We start from the raw sequence: 22,068 nt of genomic DNA, 5'->3' as shown, positions 1-22,068 counted from the left end.
TTTGGGTAAATTGCACACTTTCCTCGGCCCCTAGTCTTCCCGTCTGTACAATGGGGACTGCCAGGCCCCATCCGGAACTTCAGGGCTGGCAGGAGCCTGCGGAGTCCCGGCTGCACAGAGCAACTCTGCACGGCGAAGTCCAGGGCGACTCCTGGCTGGCTCCACTGTCGGCAGGAGCTGGAGCAGAGCCTTAGGAATGCTCAGGGCTCCGGAGGTCATCCTGGGGCCTGGAGAGGCCACCGGAAACCCAGATCTGTGCCCCAGCTTGGCCACCAACCCGCTGTGAGGTCTCAGGAAGGTCATGACAAACATTTCTTCATAGAACATTCCAGAGTGCCTCAGAGCAGGACCCTCAGTGGGCGGCAAATGAGAAACAGTCACAGGACTCTGGCTTAATTGCTTCCCACAGCCTCAGTTTCCCCATCCGTCTGGTGACTCTATACCTCTTAGGTGATCAGAAGCAAATGGAAGCCTCTGTGTGGATGACAGGAGAATATTAGGGTCTGTTTCTCCTCCCCAGAAGCATTCTCCTCTCTCTCCACCCCCCATTGTTTTTCTCCACTGACCTCTTCCTCCCCCGCTTTCCTGTCCATCTGTCTGCCTCTGGGGGGTCCTGTGGGGCCACCTCCCCCTCCAGTTCCCCCAGCCCCGCTTCCTGTCTGGACTGGGGTGTTTATACAAGAAATGCCTATGGATGCTTTGGAGGTCATATTTCACCTGGTGCCTGACTCGGCTTTCTTGCGGCGCCTGCCCCTCCGATGGCCCGGCCTGAGGGCCTTTCTGATCTCCCTCCTCGGGCCCTGTGTTTTCCTTGGTCGGCCCTGGTGACGCATTCTTGGCAGGGTCTTTTTCTGAAAGGGCCCCAGCTCCTCCAGGCCCCAGGGTGTTCTAAGAAATGTGGTGGGCTGGGGTGGGGGCTTCCCCAGCCACGGCACCAAAGGGAGGTAGGCTCTGCCCTAGAAAGAACTAGAATAAACGGGTCACAGCAGTGGAGCAGAACCTTTCTCTGTGCCGAGGGTTGTGTTTCCCCATCCTTGTCTAGCCGAACCCTACAGAATGTCACCTCCACGACAGGACTCCCCAAAACCTAGCACAGTGTATGGTACACAGTAAGTGCTTGTAGAACAAATGAGTGAAAAGAAAAAACATCCTTTGGGAAAGGAAGTGTTGTTATCCCAATTTTATCACCATGGAAACTGAGGCACCGAGAGGTGGAAGGACCAGCCTGAAGCCCCACAGCTAGTAAGTGGCAAATTGGGAGCTTACTGTTCAGTTCCGTCAGAGCCCCGTGCGTGTTCCAGCCTCGTGCTGGGATGTCCCCTGGAATATTCTCAGCAAGAGCAATGGCTTTGTGGTCAGCAAGCCAGGTAGGTCAGCAGGGCCCATTGGGAGTGTGCTTTGAGGCTCCTGGGGTGGCTGTCCCTCTGATGTTCCACTTCTGAGCTGTCCTCTCCTGCCTCTCCCTCTTTCCCTACCCATCCTCTCTTGTCCTGGAGACACCAGACCCCCAGCCTGGACAGAAGATGGAGTCTGCACTCAGCTCTGTGCAGCAATCTTGGGCCAGGCCCTGGGACAGGCATCGGGGTGCAGGGCTGCGGAAGATGTCATTCCTACTCATCAGGCAGGGAAATGTAGAATGTGGGACAGTGTATAAAGAGTGTTTACAAAAGGCTCTAGGAACATCTAACTGCTCAGAAAAGTTAGAGAAGGAATCTCAGAAGAGGTATTAATAGCTTTCAAGCTAGGTCTTGCAGGATGAGTAGCAGTTTGCGAGTTGAATAGAGGGTTTGGGTGAGGGGTCATTCTAGGCAGGTGGAATTGTAATGCAGTGGCACTAGGGAGGTAAGTTAGAATCATATTGAAAAAGGCTTTGAATGCCCGGCTAAGGAATTATCATTTTACAGTCATCAAGGAGCCGAGGAAGGTTCCTAAACACAGGATCGGCTGTGATCCAGCTTGCACTTTAGAAAGGGTCACTCTGGCAGTGCGTTTGTTGGCAAAGACAGGAGATGATTTGTGGACTGAGTGAGTTGGAGGGACCTGTGGGACCCTAGGGGGACGTGTTGGGGAGGCAGTTGGAAAAATGGACGTGGCGCTCAGGAGACATGCAAGGCCCTCCATGCAGACTCGGCAGCCATCCCCAAGCAGTGGGAGTTGAAGATGGGGGAGGCGTGAAGGGTGAGAATGGGAGGAGCTGGCCTGGGTGAGCCCTGAGGGACATGGGTGACAGCCAGGCGGCAGGTGCAGAGATGGGACAAAAAGCAGAACTTTCAGTGAGTAGAGGGTGGCCAGTGGCCATGCTGCTGCAGAGTGGTCTGGCTGGAACCAGAGGGGTGGCCGTGGGGCCTGGGAGCCTTTGTAGGGCAGCTCCAGGTGGCGTGGGGAGGACAGAGCCATCTTCCCCATCGGCAATGTGCCGTTGCAGGAGCCTCAGCCCTCCCCAGCTGAGGGGCTCGGGGAGGCCACCGCAGCCTCTCCTCCGCCCCCTCTTTGTCTGCCAGGCGTCCTGGGTGGGCATGCGCAGGGAGGCTGGCCCGCTGCCAGCAGTTCTTCCTGCAGGCCAGCAGCCGTGTCGGGGAGGGAACAGGCCCTAATTGAGCCTTTGTCAAGCCTCCCACAGAGCCCTGGGCACTGAACACAGTGGGGTTTCTGACTCCATGAACTCCCAGCCAGAATCCCACAAAGTGAAATTGCAGAGGCCGGCCCCCCATGTTGCTGCAGCCTGGCCGCGCTGCTGCCCCCCGTGTCATCCTGACGCTCATCTTTACTGACACTGTTCCCGCTGCCTGTTCTCCCACCCCCAGCTGACATCCTGCCCATCCCTCAGGCCCCAGCTCAGGAGCCATCTCTCAACGACAACTTCTAGGACATGCCCGTTAGAGTGGAACTCTTCAGTCACCAGGCTCTTTCTCTGCCCTTCCAACTGTGTTACACATTTTATGAACATCGCCACAACCCTTCAATGTCATTTTTGTTACCCCTTTCACAGATAAGAAAACTAAGGTTCATAGATCTTATGCAACTGATTTTCCACAGCCAGAGACCCAGAGCTAGAGCTTTCCCCAGGCTGAGGGGCACCCAACCTGTGCCCTTCCCCACCCCACCCCTCCTGGGCCTCACAGTCCACTGGGGACAAAGAGAATCATGCAAGTCCACACTTACCTCCTCTGATCGTGGCCCTAACACCATGTTCCTTAGCCAGAGAGTCTTAAGGGTGACAGGACAAGGCGAGTGACCACCAAGCTTTGCCCAGCACGTTGCAGTTCATAAAGCTTTTTGACATCTGTGATCTCCTTGTCATCGTCCCCGGAGCCTCTTGAATGATTTTTTTTTTTAAATAAAGACTGAACTCAGGGCCGGGCGCGGTGGCTCACGCCTGTAATCCTAGCACTCTGGGAGGCCGAGGTGGGCGGATCGTTTGAGCTCAGGAGTTCGAGACCAGCCTGAGCAAGAGCGAGACCCCATCTCTACTAAAAATAGAAAGAAATTATATGGACAGCTAAAAATATATATAGAAAAAATTAGCCGGGCATGGTGGTGCATGCCTGTAGTCCCAGCTACTCGGGAGGCTGAGACAGGAGGATCCTTTGAGCTCAGGAGTCTGAGGTTGCTGTGAGCTAGGCTGAAGCCACGGCACTCACTCTAGCCTGGGCAACAGAGTGAGACTCTGTCTCAAAAAAAAAAAAAAAAAAAAAAGACTGAACTCAGCATCTTCTCCTGCCCCTACCCTTCACCCCAGCTTCCCCATCCCTCCTACCCCCGAGCCAGAAACCTGGGCATCATCCTCAGCTCCTTTCTCCCTGCACCTCTGTAGCCAATCAGCCGCCAGGCCAAAGAGGCTGCCCTCTAGATGTCTTTCAAACCGTGTCGCTCCCCATCGCCGCTGCTCCTCTGCTTCAAGCCTCCTCGGTCTCTCCTGGACCGTTTGGTCAGCCTCCTAAGGGGCCTCGTAGAACTATGTGCTGTCCCTGGCCGTGCCAGTCCCTCCAGACCCCCCGGTGCCTGTGCCCGTGCCCTTCCCCCACCATGCGTGCCCTTTCCCACCCTTTCTCCTCTGCGTGTCAAGGCTCTCTGTGTCCTCCTTTCACTCAGGGAGCACCCCATCAGCACTTCCCCACCCTCCACCGTAACCCCTGATGATTGTCCCCCCCCCAGTCTTCCACCAAGAGCCTGCGGACCACCATCGGCGAGGCCTTCGAGCGGCTGCACCGGCTGCTGCGCGAGCGGCAGAAGGCCATGCTGGAGGAGCTGGAGGCGGACACAGCCCGCACGCTGACCGACATCGAGCAGAAAGTCCAGCGCTACAGCCAGCAGCTGCGCAAGGTGCAGGAGGGGGCCCAGATCCTGCAGGAGCGGCTGGCCGAAACCGACCGGCACACCTTCCTGGCCGGGGTGGCCTCACTGTCCGAGCGGTAAGTGCTACCTGCCGGGGATCTTCCCCGGGTGGGTGTCCCCTCCCTGACCTGTGCGGGGTGGTGGGAGCGGAGGTAGCTGGAGTCGTTAGCAGAGAAGCCATTCATTCAAACCTTCATCAAACATTTATGGGATGTCTGCTGTGTGCCAGAGCCTGAGCCAATGGCTTCATGTATTTATATGTCATATATCATGTATATTACAGATCATAAGTAATATTTAATAATATTCACAATCATATAGTATATATTATAAATATACTGTATATATTATTTATAATGTCGATATTACATGTTATATACATAAAAGCTTTATATCACTGTAACCCTCTCAGTCCCTTGAACGTAGTGACCACTGTCATCCCCATTTCACACATGCAGAAACTGAGGCTCAGAGGTGCTAGATCAGTTGGCCAAGGCCCCTCATCTGGTAAGTGGCAGAGCCAGGATTCAAGCCCAGGCTCTATAGCCCCAAAGGCACCTTTAGTTAGAATAACACTCAGTCATTGGTTTGTTGGTGATCCACACTGATCGCTAACATCGTGAGTTTGGTGTTGACCTTGAGCCAAGCACTGTGCCAAGCTCTTTCTATATGTTATGCCACATAATCCTCACAGCAAGCCCAGAAGGCTGGAGCTAGCATAGCATTCAAAAGACAAGAAAACCGAGGGTAATGGCTAGAGAGGTCAGAGGTGGCGCAAGCAGGCACTTGAATCTGAGTCCCGCAGATTTCTCACTCATGACCTTGCCCTGTGTCAGCTGCCCTGAAGGTGACTCAGGGTCCAGGGCACTGGGGCAGGAATCCAGTCCCCAGTGCAGCCCCTCTCCTGCTCTCCTTCCAGGCTCAAGGGGAAAATCCATGAGACCAACCTCACCTACGAAGACTTCCCAACTTCCAAGTACACGGGCCCCCTGCAGTACACCATCTGGAAGTCCCTGTTCCAGGACATCCACCCAGGTAAGGCATGGACGGCCACGGGCTGGAGCTACCTGAGGCATGGCCCAGCCCAGCCCAGCCCCCTGCCCTAAACACAGCAGGGGCGGGGTGGAGAAGTGAGCAGAGTGCCTTGCTGAGCACCTGCTGTGTTCTGGGGTCTGTGCTGGGCACCTGCGCAATCACTCAGCTCAGTGAATCCTCATAAAATTCCCTGAGGTAGGTTCCATTACTATACCCACTCTTCAGATGAGGAGACTGAGGCCCTGGGTGCTCCACTGACTCATTCTCCATGTACCATATATATGAGCACCTACCTCACGCCAGGCACTGTTCTAGGTGCCGGAGATACAGCAGTGAGCAAAACGGACAAAAAATCCCTGCCCTCATGGATCTTACATCCTAGGGTGTGAGCAAGAAAGTAAACAAAAGTAAACAAGTAAAGTCCATAGTGTATTAGATACTGAGACAGGATAAGGAAGGCAGCCAGGGGAGGTTGAGGTAGGACAGAGATTGAGATAGGGACCCAGTACGAAGGCCTCACTGAGAAGGAGGGTGCACCAGGTAGGTACCTGAGGGAAGAGTGTCCTGGCTTGGCAACGGCATGTGCAAAGGCCCTGAGGCAAGAGCGTGTCTGGCATGTTTAAGGACCAGCAGGGAGGCCAGCATGGCTGGAGTGGAATGAGTGAGAAGGAAAATGAGGGGAGGAGGCCAGAGGGGCAGCAGTGGCCAGACCGTAAGGGCCTGTGGGCCGTTGTGAGAACTTTGGATTTTATGCTGAGTGAGATGAGAGCCACTAGAGGGCTGGGGCAGTGAAGTGACAGGAGCCGGCTTGGGTTTTTAGGGGCTCCCTCAGGCTAGTGGGCTGAGAATAGACTGAAGGGGGTGAAGGACCGAGTCTGGGAAACTGACTAGGAGACTACTGCGTTATCCAGGGAGAAGTGACAGGGGTGCGGAGCCAGAGGGTGGGCGTGGAAGAGGCGAGAAGGAATCTCCTATCAGATTTAGGAGATATTTTGAAGGGGCAGCCAATAGGATTTGCTAATGGCTTGGATCTCAGATATGAGAGAAGGAAGACAAGGAATGGGTACAATGAACTCTGTCTGGGTGATGGGCACACTGATAGCCCTGACTTAAGCATTACAAAAGAGATCCGTGTAACCAAAAACATTTGTAGCCACGTAATATTTTGAAATAAAAATAATAATAAAAAATATTTTTATAAAGAAGGAAGACATGAAAGATAGCAAGGATTTTGGCAAGGGTGACTAGAAGCCTGTAAGGTTTGTGATGCTGATTAGATATCTCAGTGCTGGTGTTGAAAAGGCGGTTAGTTTGACAAGTCAGCAGTGCAGGAGAAAAGTCAAGGCTGGTGTCCTTAGCATGTGGACAGTATTTAGTGAGCCTGGATGAGGTCACCTAGGAAGGGGGGTAGATGGAAAAGAGAGAAAGCCACTCTTAACATCTGGAGCCTGGGGGTGCTCCTGTAAGTCAGGGACAGGAGGCGGACCAAGCCCAGGAGACCAAGAGGGAGCAGTCAGAGGGGACAGGAGGGCAACCTGGCCATGTCCTGGAAGCCACGTGGTGGACACATGGAGAAGAGAGTGGTTAATGGTGGCAAAGGCTGCAGAGCCAGGCGTGGGAGAACCCAGATTCTCCAGGCGTAGCAACGTAGAAGTCATTGGCGACCTTGAGAAGAGCTGTTTTGGTGGAGTCATGGAATAAAAGCCTAGTTGGAGCCCTTTAGAGAGAGAGTGGAGACAGTGGGTGGAGGCTGTGCTTTCAAGGAAATTTATTTAAAGGGAAGGAGAGGGAATGTGGCAGCGGCTGTTTTTTTGAGATAGAAAAGCTACAGCACATTTGTGGGATGACAGAGAGATCCAGTGGAGGGGGCAGAGTTGAGGATGAAGGAGCGACAGCGTTGCCTGCCGCCCACCAGTGGGACCTGCTGGTGGAACAAGTGGAAATCGAGGGGCCGTGGTGCAAACTTGGAATTCACTTCTGACGGCTGCACCCCTCCCAGGGAGGTAGGAAGCGAGGTGATCAGCTGGGAAGGGGAGGAGGTGATGGGAGGTCTGCAGAGAGGAGAAGGTCCGAAACAGGTTTTTGGTAGAGTTAGCAGACCCTGGGACTGGGAGATCAATGCCTTCCCAAAATCACACAGCCCACGGGGTAGATTCAGGCTGACTGCAGCAGGGAACCTTGCGTGTTCCCGATGTCCTTTAGAGGAGAGATATGGATATAGAAGGGAATTCTCCCTGAGAGGTAGGCACTATTATTATAATCACTTTTTCTGATGAAGACATTTGAGGCGTAGAGCTGTTAGGAACTTGTCCGTGGTCACAGCCTGTGAATGGTACAGCTGGAATTTAAACCCCAATGTCAGATCCCAGAGCCTGTGTCCTTACCTGCTAAGCTAACTGGCCATTCTCTGGCCTTACACACACCAGGAAGGCAGCTGGGGAGAGTGGCTCAGAGAGGGTCACTGACGTGCTAAGGTCACACAGGAGCCAGAGTTCTTTCCACCTGTCTGGATTCACTCTTCTGCCCTACAAACATGAACAGTCCCTTGAGGCTCTTTCAGGAGTCAGGGGAGACAGACGGGCCACCAGACTCTGACAGTCCAGTGGCTGTGATGAGGGACTTCCATGGTGCTATGGGAGCCCAGAGCGGGCAGGAGATGGGCCAGAGAAAGCACAGAGCAGACCATGTTTGAACTGAGAGCCAGGGTGGGGGATGAGGGATCCAGACGGGGGTTGGGGGGGTGGGGATTGTGCCCTCGGGGTAAGGACAGAAAGAGCTGGGACAGCCACAGAGCTGGGGCTCCCCTGTGGGTGCCATAAGTTGTTACTGATTTCACAGAAGTGGAAAGACACCTCCTACTTCTCTTAAACTTGGTCCTGTGCCCTCGTTGACAGAGGGGGCCAGAGTGGGAGAAGGGCCCACTTTCCAGCAGACTGGGTGGTGGCTCTGGGCTGTCCTCCTGGGGTGGGGTCTCTGTGTGCTCTCAGCCTTAGAGGGACTTCCGCACTGGGGCCCAGCAGGGTGAGGGCCATAATTCCAGGAGGCAAGAAGCACATCCCAGGCTCCTCTTCCCTGCCCAGCCACTGACCCAGGGGAGCCCCTTGAGCAGGGGGTCTAGGGAGCTCGCTGTCCCAGCTGCCACCTGCTCCATCCCTGTCATAGCTCAGACCAGGCACCTCAGCCTGACATCGAAGACCCTATAAGGTCTGGGCCCAACTTCTCATTCTCCCCTCAGTATCATACTCTGCTACAATGAACCATCTTTAGGTCTTAAATGAGCCATATTCTCCCTCCTGCACACTTTTGCACATGCCGTTCCCTTTGCCTTGATCCCTCTTACACAATCTTCAGCCTTTGATGGCCAACTCTTACTCTCTTTCACTTAGTGTGTAAACACCTCCTCTGAGAAGCCTTCCTGGGTTTCTCCAGGCAGTCCTGGGCTTTCCTGGTCTCACTGTTTTGTCATTGTCTGTGTGGCTGTCACCCTCACTGGCCTGTGAGTTTGGAGGGGTCGGGGGCCGGCTCTGATTCATCCCCAGCAGCCAGCACAGTAAATGTTTGTTGATGAATGAAGAAAGAAATGAATGAGTCCCAGTTCTGCTGCTAGAATAGTGCCTGGCATAAAGCAGGCACTCAAATATTTGTTGAATGAAGGAACCTGCTGCACAGCCTTGGACAAGTCACTTCCTCCTCTGAGCCTCAGTTTCCTCCTCTGTAAGACAGGGATGCTGGGATCCCCTTCTCGACTCCCTCACAGGTGAGCAGATGGATGTGGGGCTTGCTGCTTGCCCCAGAGCGGGGCTTCTCACCCTCAGCACTGCTGACACTGGGGGCAGGATAATTCCTTGTCGTAGGCACCGTCCTGTGCATTGTAGGATGTTAGTAGCATCCCTGGCCTCCATCCACTAGATGCTAGTAGCCACCCCTCTCAGTTGTAACAAACAAAAATGTCTCTGGATGTTGCCAAATGCTCCCTGAGGAGCAAAATGGTCCCAGTTGAAAACCACTGCCCCGGAGAAAGCTGCCTGCAGGAGAAAGGCTGAGAGAGTGGCAGCTAGTAGCACGAGCCCTGAACATCCTGCCGAGAGCAGAGGCCCCTGGGGAGTTCAGAGAACAGTGACCTGGTTGGCTGGGCCCCTTCCTTTGTCTGTGGGGCCTGTGAAGTCACTCTGGCTCCTCTGCCAGCACCAAAGCCCTTTATGTCCAGATGGGAGCGGTGCCCCCAGAGACCTAGCCCACAGATTCTAGCAGCTTCCTGTCTGCCCCTCCCCTCGGGCTCAGGCTTCCTATTGGGTCACCTGAGAACCCCATCTAGCACCTGTCACTCCCCTGCTCTGGAACTTCTACTCTAAACCACCCCTGACCCCCTGCCCCAGCCCCAGCCTAGCATCAGAAAGCCTTCCTCCCACGCACCCTTCCTGCCTACCTGGTCTGGATTCCCCAGCTCCCAGCACAGACTGCCTCCCCAGCCAGGCCAGGCAGCCATTGTCCCAAGGACATCAGACACTGCCCTCCTCACTCCCGCCAGCTCCCACTCTGAGCCAAGCTCCTCCCTCCCCCACTTAGCTGAATCTAATCATTTTGAGTACCAGCACAGTCACTGCCTGGCTGTGTGACCCAGGGCAAAGCACTCCCGTCTCTGAGCCTTCATTTCCTCATCTATAAAACAGGTATAGTCACATTTATCTCTCAGGGTAGGTGTGAAAATTAAAGTATTTATTCATGATAATAATCCTGTGACTTGGTAGGTACTTGATACCTGTTTGTTATCCTTATGCTCATGAACCATCTGATGGTTCCTCCATCTTGCCGAACAGGCTTTGGGAGGCCACGTGATGGAAAGAACATGATGTGAAAAACCTTAGCTCAAGCTCCAACTCTGCTTCCACCCCAAGCAGCAAATTGAGCAAGATACTTAACTCACAGAGGTCTCCTTGGAGCCTCAGTCTCCTCTTCTGAAAAATGGTTACAGTAGTTTGTGCCCTTCGGACTGCTGTGGTGTTCCCATGAGCTAGTGGGTGTGAGGACGTTTTGTAAACGCCTGCCCTGTGCAGTTGAGGGCCTGAGAAGTGGAGGGCCTCAGGGACCAATTTTTCAAAGGCCTGGCCAGAGGAAACAGCCGCAGGCTTTTCCTGTCCTGTCAGGCTGGAATCCGAGTCTCTGAGAACAAAGAAACACTGAAAGCTGCTGGCTGCCACGCAAAGGTGCTGGGCTGTGTCCTGGGAGGGTTTTCTCTGCTGCTTGGGCCGCTGCAGAGTGGCTGACTGGTGGCCGGGAAATGTTTCCTGAGGCCTCCATAGTCCGTGACTTCCTGAGTGCCTTTGACCTTGAGGTCTGAGAGAGGCTTAAAGGGGTGGAGAGCACACCTGGAGACCAGACAGGCTGCCTCAGTAGGCACTGGCTTTTTGCTTTTATGCAACTGGGTGTCCTGGGACCTAGAAATGAGCTCTGACCTGTAAAACAGTGAGCCCCAGGGGACTGCTTTTGTTGTGCTGGGTCTGTCACCTCTCCTGAGGATAAAGGATGGGTGGAGGGATTGCCAGTCGCTCCACAGGGACCAGCTTCTCAGAGGGGGAGAGGGTGTTGCCATGCCCCTTTCACCCTGCGTAGGCTTCCGAGGCTGAGCCCCCCACCCCTTCCCTGAGCCTCGGTTCCTACCTATTGCTGGTCTCAAACCATCCTGGGCACCTTAGCGACAAGGCCCAGGTCTCCCCTGGCACTCAGAACTGCTGCCACTCGCGCCTGGACACTGGCCTGCTCTGCCCCTCGCCCCCCTGCTGTAGACACCTGAGTGTGACCCATGCCCCTGCCGTAGGAGCTGCCCGTCTGTATCTGATTAGGTTCTTCTTCTCTCCCCAGCTCCTCCGCCACAGCACACCTCACACCCCCGTCCCCTCCTACCGCCACCCCACTGTGGGAATTCCCCGCATTCCGGGGGACAGGAGCCTGCTGGCTCTGACATGCCGCCCTGTGACCAGTCAGCCTGCAGGGCGAGGCGTCCACCCACGGACTCCGTGTCTGTCTTCTCACGGCCCCCCTCTTTCATGTCCCTGGACAGAGGGTTGTGTTTCCAGTGAGCCCTCTCTTCACAGAGCTAATTGTTTCCATACAGCACTCTGAGTTCTAAGGAGAGGAAAGAAAAGTATAAAATGCAAAACTGAATTTATTCCTGACAGAGATCTTGGAAGGGGCAGTGAGCTTTGTCAGGGGCGTATGAACAGAAGCACGGCTCGGGGACTGGCTGTCGCTCCCTGAGGGGGACAGTCACCACCACTGAGGCGTCTTGTTTCTGTGTGTGCACGCAGCCAACAGAGGTGATGGGAGCGGGGGGGGGGGGGGGGGGGGGTGCTCCGGCCAAGCATAGTCATGTCCCCGCCCCACCAGAGACGGAAAGAGCCAGAGAATGGACGCAGAAGTCCTTCTCTCCGAGGAATGGAGGCGGGCTTCCCTCTTCCGCTTTTCCTCACCTCTGTCTCGCTCTGGCCTGGAAATGGTTGTCCAGGCTAAGAAGAGCCAGTCCTAGGTTCCCCTCCTCCTTTGGCTGGTCACCAGGTCCCTCAGGGAGGAAGGAGTGAGCAGAGGTCTTGACGAGAGGTCGTGAGACTTTTAGAGCCAGACCTGCTAAGCCGGTGTGGCCAGCCCAGAGCCGGGTGACCCAGCCTGTGCCACCTGCCCGACACGAATGGAGCCAATTTAACTTGCTTAGTCTTTCTGGATACCTGCCTCATGCCGGGCCCTGCGCTGGGCCCTAGACACGCAGGAGAGAGCCTCCTTAGAGGGTACACAGTCCCTGCACTCCTGGTGCAAATGGGACACGATGTGATGTGAGCACAGAAGACTATGTACCCCATGCCGGTGACAGGGCACAAACAAGACTAAGGAATTTCGTAGGCAAGAGTCAGCAAACATGCTGGGTGACCAGGAAGGCTTTCCAAGGATGGGCCCCTTGAATTGAGCCTCGTGGCTGTGATTGCAACAAGCAGAAAAGAGGTGGGGGTCGGGGTAACAGAGTGGGCAGGGGATTTTGTTGTGGGCCTGAGTGGGGTGGGGAGTGGCAGTGAGAGGTGGGCTGGGGCCAGATTGCAGACGGCCTCGGTCAGTCCCCGCTCAGCCAGTATTTGCTGGGTGACCTGAGACGAGTCATGTCTTCTCTCTGGGTCTCAGTTTCCCCATCTGTCAAATGGAAGAGTTGGCCTAGCATTAGTGTTTTTCAACCTTTCAGACCCTTGTCTACTTTTTGTAGCAAATAATTTAGAACATCTCAAAGATAATATAACCTTTCTACAATTTCAAGTATAACCTTTTCTCAATCTCAAGTGCGATGTGTGTATATGTATGTGTGTATACATACTCTGGCTATACTATAAAGGAAAAGTAGAAGGAAATTATTTGTAATAAAACATTTCATATGGCGATATGTAGATGTCCACTCTCAACCACGCCAGAAAACGCAATGGTAGTCAGGGGCTCTTGTCAAAGGTCAACGCCGTTCTCCCTCACGTGCAGTCCCGAACAGGTGGGTTGTATCAGTCAGTGCTGTTGCCCTTAGTGATAGATGTATTTTCCCAAAAAGCCAACAATTCTTAGTGAAGTTCCAAACAAAACAAATCCAGCCTTCCCTTAGGTTACAGGGTAGCATTCCAAAATATTCAGTATATATTAAAACTGCAAAAATTATTTCATGTTCATACATAAAATGGAGTTAGGTTATAGTTTCAGGTCCTTATAAAAAAAGATTTTTCATCCACGTAAATGTCTGGTGGGATGTTTGGAAATCCCTGGGGGTGGGGGAAGGTGTGAGGCAGAAGTTCCCTGTGTCAGACTGTCCTGTGCATTTCCTCCGGGGTCTTTAGCATGACTGGGTCCCACCTGTCATTGAGACAACCCCAACACCCCCACAAATTTCCAAATCACCCCCTACCAGGCGGTAGCACCTATGTGGTCTTTAAGCTCCCTCCCAGCTTGAAAAGTCCCTAATTCTGGACCAGTTCTAGTTAACTGAGTGTACATTTGTGAGTGCCCACTATGTGTCTTGCCCGGGCATCAGACAGTGAACAAGCAGCCATAGCCCCTGCTCTCCTGCAGCCAAGTTTACATCTGGAAAGACCTTAGCCATCACCCTCACAGAGGAAGAAGAGGAGGCCCAGAGAGGGTGAGCTTATATTCAGGGTCACACAGCAGGCAGTGGCCTCCTGGGTACGAACCAGAACCCTGCCGTCGGGGAGACACTGCATAGAGGGTGCGCAGGCTTCTCTGTATTCATCTTCTGTCCCTCCTCTGCCCCCACAGTGCCAGCCGCTCTGACCCTGGACCCAGGCACTGCCCACCAGCGCCTGATCCTGTCTGACGACTGCACCATCGTGGCCTATGGCAACCTACACCCACAGCCACTGCAGGACTCGCCAAAGCGCTTCGACGTGGAGGTGTCGGTGCTGGGCTCTGAAGCCTTCAGTAGCGGCGTCCACTACTGGGAGGTGGTGGTGGCCGAGAAGACCCAGTGGGTGATCGGGCTGGCACATGAAGCCGCGAGCCGCAAGGGCAGCATCCAGATCCAGCCCAGCCGTGGCTTCTACTGCATCGTCATGCACGATGGCAACCAGTACAGCGCCTGCACGGAGCCCTGGACACGGCTCAACGTCCGGGACAAGCTCGACAAGGTGGGTGTCTTCCTGGACTATGACCAAGGCTTGCTCATCTTCTACAACGCCGATGACATGTCCTGGCTCTATACCTTCCGCGAGAAGTTCCCCGGCAAGCTCTGCTCCTACTTCAGCCCCGGCCAGAGCCACGCCAATGGCAAGAATGTCCAGCCCTTGCGGATCAACACCGTCCGGATCTAGTCCCGGCGCTGGAGACCACAGCCTTCTGGGGCCACTGCCACCAGCAAGAGCCCTGCCCAGAAGATGGGAACCCTGGACTCTGGCCCACCTAGGCCACTCTGAGACCTCAGGCCAGTTGTTTACCCATCAGCCTCCATTTCTCTCTCTGTAACATGGAATTTGTGCCCCATGATTCCTGAACTGTCTTCCAGCATTGGTGTTCTGTAGCTCTGACCTTGATGGGGATACAGCTTTGGTCCAAGGATGTGACTTGGCTTCTCCTCAGGGCAACCCCTGCCCGAGCCTCATCCCCGTCCTCTCAGGGGCAGGGGACTACCTCCCTGTGTCTCCCTCTGCCCAGCTGCCTGGCCTCAGGAGGTGTCGGAGTGTGGCCAGTGGTTGGCAACCCAAAGGATACACAGAGCCCTCTTGCGCTCCGTGGCCTAAGACCTGCACCTGACTGAGCTAGTGATGGGCCACTTTACCCTTGACCCCAGCCCACAATGGACACAGGCAGCAGCTGGTTCTAGGCTCGTCTGAGAACCACACTCTCCTGTCACCCCCATCCCAAGAACTATAAGGTTCCTGCTTTTCCCACGGATCTGCAGGTGAGCAGTGGTGCTGGGGCCTGTGGAAGGTACCCGGTAGTCAGGCCCAGATGTTACAGTCACTGTGTCACCACCTTCCGCCCACAGGACTAAGGGCCAGATGAGGACACACCCCAAGCTGGTGCAGAGTCCATCAGCCTAAAGCCACCTGCAGAACAAGCCTCACTGGCTGATCGAGGTCCGCAGCAGCTCTGGACAAGGGTCCAGCCAGCCCTCGTCAGCCAGACCCCGTGACCTTCTAGGGTGTGGGGAGGCTGCTGGGAATAGTTGTTACAATTAGGACCCAAGTGCTGGGAGGAGCTGTTGGCTGGGACCCCTCGCCAGACTTGGCATCTATCTCAGTTAGGATCCTATTGCAGAAAACAAGAGCCACTTTAGCTGGCTTAATTAGACAAGGATTTATTACCCGGTCCCTGGTGGCTTGCAAAATCCTTGGAAGGGCTGGAGGAGCAGACGCGACTGAATTTCCAAGAACAGCTCCCAGCCACCAAATTCATCATGTCTGCTGTGACTGGGAAAGCTGCTCCCGTCTGCAGGAAGCCACTGCATCAGAAAGCTGCTGACTGCGGAACTGTGCTCCCTCTGCCCCCAGCCGTGCCAGCAAACGGATGTCCCGAGGCCTGCCGCTCTCCCACTTAACCCAGTTTCCAAACCCAGATCTCTACGAGGGATTCTGTCTGGGGACACTTGAGTCAGACCCAGAACCTTGGCTACAAGAGAGTCCGGGAAACGTAATTTTCACCTTCCCAGTGTCAGCCACACAAAAGGCTCGCTAGGAGGCAGCGAGGAGGGGTGTTCTCAACGTGAAGAACTCAGGAGAGACTGGAGCCCACCTCTAGGCCTTGTCCCGCCCTGTGGCTCTGTCCCTGCCCAGAGGCGGGCACCCAAGGAGTGGGCTGCAAGACCGAGCCGAAACGTCTCCCGGCCTCAGCTTTTCCTCCTAGTCGTGGGGCCTCGATTCTGAGCTTGGGGTCTCTGAGCTCACCATCCCAAAGGAGCCAGAAGGGCTGGACTTGGGGGGCTCCTACTCAACAGCTGCTGCCCACTGGGGCCTCCCTGGGCAAGAATAATCCTCAGGCCCACCCCACCCCTTCCACTACCAGAATCTGGGCCACCCCAGCAGTATTTTTATTTAAAATGTTGCCCATTTTGTGAGTTATGATCGATTTGTATTAAAGTTATGGGATGTCAGTCGTCATTTCCTTTCATTTTGACAAACACAAAGGCCCACCTATTCTGTCCCGGGCAGTGTGCGTACACAGGCATGGCTAATCCACAAAGCAGCCCTCCCGGGTGAATATTAGTAGTATTATGCTCATCTTACAGGGGAGGAAAAATGAGGTTCAGAGAGAGGACGTGACTGGCCTGGAGTGCCATGTCCCACACTGGTGAACGCCACACCACGACCCTGTCCAGACACTTCCCAGCCAGGGAAGACTGTCGGTCTTTGCCTTGGGAGCAGGCAGAGGGGTGCCCGTGGGACAGTGGCAAGAGCCTGGTCTCTGGAACCACACAGACCTGGACTCGAATCCACGCTCCATCACTGGGTGACTAGAAACCTGACTTCGCCTCTCTGGGCCTCAGTTTTTCCACGTGGAAAATGGGGATAATAACACCAATTTCACATGATTTATTGGAAAGCTGTAAAGTGCAGTGCACTTAGGGAGGCCCTGCCTCTCCCTCCAGCTGCCTCGCAGAGTCAGTGCCTGGAGCCCTGTGGGTCCCCTGAGCCTCTGGCTCTGACCCTAAGGAGTCTCTCTTCCTCCTTGTGCCCTGGGAGGGGCATGGGAAGACCCAGGCCAGGAAAGTCCCCAGGTCTGCCATGTCGAAGGAGATCCATCCATCCCACTCTGCCTGACGGGGAAGCAGCCAGGCCAGGAGCCGACAGTCCCAGCACCTGGACACACCGAAGGGGGAGGCCCAGGGGCCTCTGCAGTCGTGCAGTGCGGCAGCCTTGGAGGCAGGAGTCCTGGGCCTCGTCTTGGCTTTTCATTGACTCCTTTTCACCCTGAAGGTCCATTCCTCAGTCTCCTCACCTGCAGAACGAGGGAGACTAGACTGGATGCTTTCCGAGGGACCAGGTGGGTCTTCGTCTCTAGCCTGGAGGTGGGGAGAAAGGAGCAGGAACGCCACTCGCTGACTTGCTTGGGTTTCTAGGAAGAGGGATGTAAATGGGGGAGGGCAGGGGGGTCTCTGATGGGTGGAGAGCAGCCCAGTTTACAACTAAGTTATGGGGGTGGATTCTGAAGCCCCAGCACCCCCAAACTCCCCATTCTCTCAGATCCTATGACTCCCCCAAAACCGTGCCCTCCCATTTTTGCTCGGTGAGTCTGTGTTCACTCTGCCCTCTCCCTCTGGAGGAGGAGCAGCCCCCCCACAGCCCTCCCGCCCTGTTCCCCACTCAACCTCGGCACAGCTCCAAGAAGTGCTGGCACTTCCCACGCTTCCCTCTCCGTTTCCAAGTGTCTGGGAGTACCTGGAGGGGCCTAATTTGCATATCAACTGGGGACTCCAGGAAATTAGGGTGCCTCCAAGGGGTATATTTGCATGCGTGTCCAGAGAATTCCTGAATGAAGAAGCTGGGTTGTCAGGCTGATACCAGGAACCCCCTAGTTAAGGCGGTTTAGTGAAGAGCAGAGACGAAGGCAGCCCCACCTCGGGCCCCTGGGCTGGAAAAAATCGATTGAATGGCCACCACCTCACTCGGAGTCCCCATTTGTAGACAGCAAGCAAAGTGATGGTGTTTTTTTACCCCCTTACCTAACCATCGAGACACGCCCATGAGGTTGCTGTCACTGTGCCATCGTTGGAGCAGGGAAACTACATCCCAGAGGACCCGCGGCCAGTGCTCAGCAGAACTGAAAATCAGACCAGGGCGATTCAAAGCTAAAGCGAAACCGCTTGCTGGACCTCTCTGGAAACGCTGCTTAACTCTGAGGGCAGCTTTCGTGACAGGCAGCAGCCACCAGAACTGTGATGCCCTGGGATTCAAAGCGGTAGTTTAACCAGACTCCATCCGCTGTGGAACTGTGCAACTGTGAGTCAGGTCTCAACTGCGGTGAAGCCTCATGTGTCTCCTGGGGCCAAGGGTGCCTTTTGAAGGCCCCATGTGACCTTGAGCAGGACTCTCTCCTTCCCTGGTCCTCAGTTTCCCCGACTCTACTGGGGAGGGGTTAGGGATCTAGTTGATTGCCAGGGTCCCAGCTCTGGTGGTGCAGGATTCTGTAAGTCCAATGTTGGGTCCCACGGCTTGCCCTGATCAGCACCTAATAAAGCCATTAGCTCTGGATCCTTCTCTCTGGGGTGGCAGCCGGGACAGAAAACAACAGAGATAAGGTCTCTTGGCAACACAGAGCTTGGCTCAGGGGCTCAGGGGACAGGCCGTCCCGGGAGGCTGACTGCTCACAAAAGGGCAGTACTGCCTGCTTGGGTCCCAGCTCTGTTCGCCACCCCCAAGCACACCATCAGGAGGTCAGTTACAGAGACCCGTGTCACAGGCTTAAACGCAGGGGGTGGGGGGTGGGAGGGAGGTGGGAGAGGGAGGTGGAGTACTAACCAGGGTGCTGAATCATCATTCCCACCAGGACACGGTAATTTCTCCTTACTCGGGGACACCAACGATTCCACCCGATATCCCTGGAATCCCGAACAACAAAAGGGAAGAGGAGATGATGGGAAGCAGAGCAAGAACACAGAGAGGGAGACGGAGGGAGAGGGAGGGAGAGGGAGGGGGACAGAGAGAGGGAAAGAGGGGAGAGGGAGACAGGGAGAGGGAGAGGGAGAGAGATGCAGTCAAGAGGCACAGCCTCCAAAAAAATACGAACGCTTTGGGGGGCAGAGATACTTTTATTTTGAAATATGTTCATTTTTCTTTGTTTTTCTTTTCTATCGTGATGAAAATGATGTGTTTTCTTAACCCCAGATACAGAGTAGAACAAACAGTCTTTTACCAGCTTTCAAAATTTTGGCAGTTTTATCGTATTTCTGACTGTTACAAAATGCTCCCTGCTCGCCCTAGGAATTGGGTGAAGTAGGGGAAGGTTGATGCTTTGGACTAGAGGCCCAGGGGCTTCCTACCCTGATGTCAGGACCAGGGAGGACATTTCAGGGGGCTGGAGTCAGAGACACAAAGCCCCAAGTCCTGCTGAGCTCCCCAAAACTGTGGGACTAGATGTGATCAAGTCTGAATGCTGGAAGAGTCTGGGTGATCCTCAGCCCAACCCGAAGCCCAGAGAGGGTTAGTTTCTAGCTCCAGGCCACACAGCACACTGCAGAGCTGAGCCCAGCACTCAGGTGTCCTGGTTCCCAGTCACACGCAGGGGAGGGACGCTGACGAGCTGAGAGCACCGAGGCAGGATGGAAGGGGCAGGGGCAGGCTGGGGAGGGCGGCGCTCACAGGGAAAGGGCCCCACATCTAGGAAGGTCTAGGAAGGGGGTTAGGGGTGCCTACCAGAGTTGGGAACTGCAGCTCCTCAGAGAGGGGAAGGAGGGGACAAAATGGTGACAGAATCAAGAAGTTCTGTCTGGGGTGGAGACAGTCTAGCTGAGCAGGCTGGACAGCATCACAGACCCCAGCACGGCTGCTGAGAGACCACTGACCTCAACCCCACCACTGACACAGAAGAAAACTGAGACCCAGATGCAAAGACACCGGGCTGCGGGGCCCAGCCAAGCCCGGCCCCTGGTCTCCTGACTCGCAGCCGCTGGCTCTTCTCATGCAACCTGCAACCCCCCTTGTGGGTTCTGGTGCCTCCTCCTTCCCCTGGGACCCTGGTGCCTGAGCAGAAGGAGAAGAGGAGTGAGCAGGGCCCCCACAGCCCCAGGCACCAAGAGCTGGGAGCCTTCCTCTGTCCTCCTCCCCAGGGACTGGGGAGAGCTGGCCTGGACCCCAACTGCCCTTTCTGCAGGACACAGCCAGCTGGTGCCTGCACACACCCGCCCCCTCCCTGGCTGGCAGCAGAGTCCACAGCCAGCACCAGCCCCAGCAGGGACACAGCCCAGCCCAGGCAGCTGCCAGAGCTGCAGGGATTCCCAGGTAAGCGAGGGTGTTGGGACTGATGGCCCAAGGAGGTGCCCTGATTTCATGGCACTAGGGTCAGCCCTGGGACCGCAGGTGGTTTGAAGGTGTGTGCATCTCACCCAGGTGGGGCTGGGGGTAGAGACGTGGGCAGACCTTGCTACACCTGGAGTGGGCCCTGGCTCCGTCCCTGACTCACTGCTGACCCTGGACAGCTCCCTTCATCGCCACTTTAAGGGTCTCTGGTCCGCATTGTCTCAGCAAGAGGGATGGGCTAAGGTTCTAGCCTGAGGCAGGTTCCTGGAGTTTGCCCAATAGTACCCCCCTCACCCTCCTGTTCCTCTTCAGGGACCTCCCTCCACCACACTCCTGGAAAGCCCTTCCCCAATTCCTTCATTCCTCCATCGAAGTTGACCCTCCCGTGTTCCTCAGGGTAATGGGCTCATGGTTTGGGATGCTTCTCCGTCCCTGACCTATGTACATTTGTAACAGGAACTGCTCCCTAAAGAGTAGCCAATGGTGGCATTTCAGGCACCCTGACAAGCAGTGGGGGAAGACTATGCGGGTGATAGGAAGGGAGAGGGGACTTCTTATGACACCATGTGGGCAGCACTACACTATGACTGTGGGCACAGACCAGGCCAGACGTGGTGGTGGCTCCTGTTTATCAAGAGGGTCTGTCCTACGCTTGGCCACCAGCACCCTGACACAGGCTCATGATGGCCACACACCACAGCCTTTCTGTCTGCAGGGCTTCCTCTGCAGGAGGAAAAACAGTGCATAGAATGTTAGAATCTGAGCACTTGGAGTGCTGGGCTCCAAAGCAGAGCATGGTAAGCGTGGTTTTGGGCCTTAACACATCTGCTTTTGGAATACTCTTCCCCCTCGTGCCCTCCTCTCCCTTCCTGTTGAAATTTGACCCATCCGTCACATCCCACTCATGACAGGCTGTGCCAGTCACTAGGTCCAGCAGAATTCATTGCTCCCATGCTTTCAAAGAAGGACTTTGGGTCTCCCACCATCACTAGACCCTAAGCGTCTCGAGGCAGGCACCGTGTCCTCCTGTTCTTCCCACTGGGTGCAGCGAGGGCCTCAGAAAACATTTGCAGGCTGAAACTGGCTAATGTCAAGCTAGAATCGTGAAACAACCCCATCTCCAGGTTGGGAGGAATCTTAGAGACCAGACATAACCCCTCCCTAAAGATGTTCCAATGGAAGCTGAGCCCCCAGGACGAGGCTCACGGACCACACCCCAGCCAGATTTTGTGCAGGGAGAACCAGGGAGAACCAGCAGAGACTAGAAGTCAGCAGCTGTTAACAGCTGGTGCAAGTCCCTTTAGGCATTTTTGCTTATGCATAAACAAAATGTCATTTTCTTTTACAAAAATATGATTTTCCTTCACATACTATTCTTCATCTTTCTATGCATTCTACGGAGTAAATTCCTACAAATGGAATTGTTGGTCAAAAGGTTTGCTCATCTGAAATGTGATGCTTTTCTATGTAATTTTTTTCTTCTAACATGCTCATTGTAGAAAATTTATAAAATATGTAAATTTGTAAAATCTGTAAAAGTAAATTTGTAAAATTTGTAAAAGTCATGATATACAAAGTAAAAATCAGCCATCAGCCACTGTCCAGAGATCACCACTACTAGCATTTTGGTGATAAAGTTTATAGTCTTTTTTCTGTGTGAGTATATTTTTTAAAAAACTGAAACACTCTACCTATTATCATTCCATAGCCTTTTGTTCCCTCACCACCACCACTTAATAAAAGACCGTGAGCATTTTCCCACATCATTAGATAATCTTCTACAGCATCAGTTTAATATGATGTTTGACCTCGGGGCCCCCCAGATGCCTACTTTTCCTGACCCCCATTCTGAGTCGCCCTGTTGCTCTAGGGTGCACCCTCTGCCTGCCGCTTCCTTTCAGAAATAAAATGCCTTGAGAAGGCCTTGAGCACCTGCCGCCTCCGCCCTCCCAAGCTGAAGTCCCAGCACCTCATGGAGGGTATGCAGCCCCCCTGCAACTTCTCCAGTGCTGCCCACCGGTGCAGTAAGTAGATGCCCACCCCTCTCCTCTGCCACTTCCCTGGACCCCTGAGTGGGGACGGAGGTGGTAGGGGTCTTGGGTGGTCCCGATTGTGAGGAGGGGGGGCCTCCAGACTCAGGCTGGGCGGAGGGCAGTGCTACTTGCCCTTGTATCTGGGCCAACGTTCCCTGAGACTGGTGGGACTGGGGAGGGGGCAA

General features: G+C 54.7%; 1 protein-coding gene across 1 annotated transcript in view; it reads left to right on the top strand.

Annotated features, from left to right (window-relative positions):
• The window catches only part of TRIM62 (tripartite motif containing 62), a 30,080-nt gene extending 14,168 nt beyond the window's left edge, over positions 1-15,912 (top strand). Inside the window, exons 3-5 of the mRNA XM_069477640.1 lie at positions 4,156-4,412; positions 5,255-5,370; positions 13,660-15,912. Of these exons, the coding sequence (XP_069333741.1) occupies positions 4,156-4,412; positions 5,255-5,370; positions 13,660-14,210 (924 nt within the window). The 3' untranslated portion in view covers positions 14,211-15,912. The remainder of the gene's footprint in view (positions 1-4,155; positions 4,413-5,254; positions 5,371-13,659) is intronic.
• The last annotated feature ends 6,156 nt before the right edge of the window (positions 15,913-22,068 follow it).

Source organism: Eulemur rufifrons, chromosome 8, assembly GCF_041146395.1.
Source record: "Eulemur rufifrons isolate Redbay chromosome 8, OSU_ERuf_1, whole genome shotgun sequence".
NCBI classification, from domain to species: Eukaryota; Metazoa; Chordata; class Mammalia; order Primates; family Lemuridae; genus Eulemur; species Eulemur rufifrons.
Note: the sequence above shows the minus strand (reverse complement) of the source record. Positions and strands in the feature narration are given on the sequence as shown.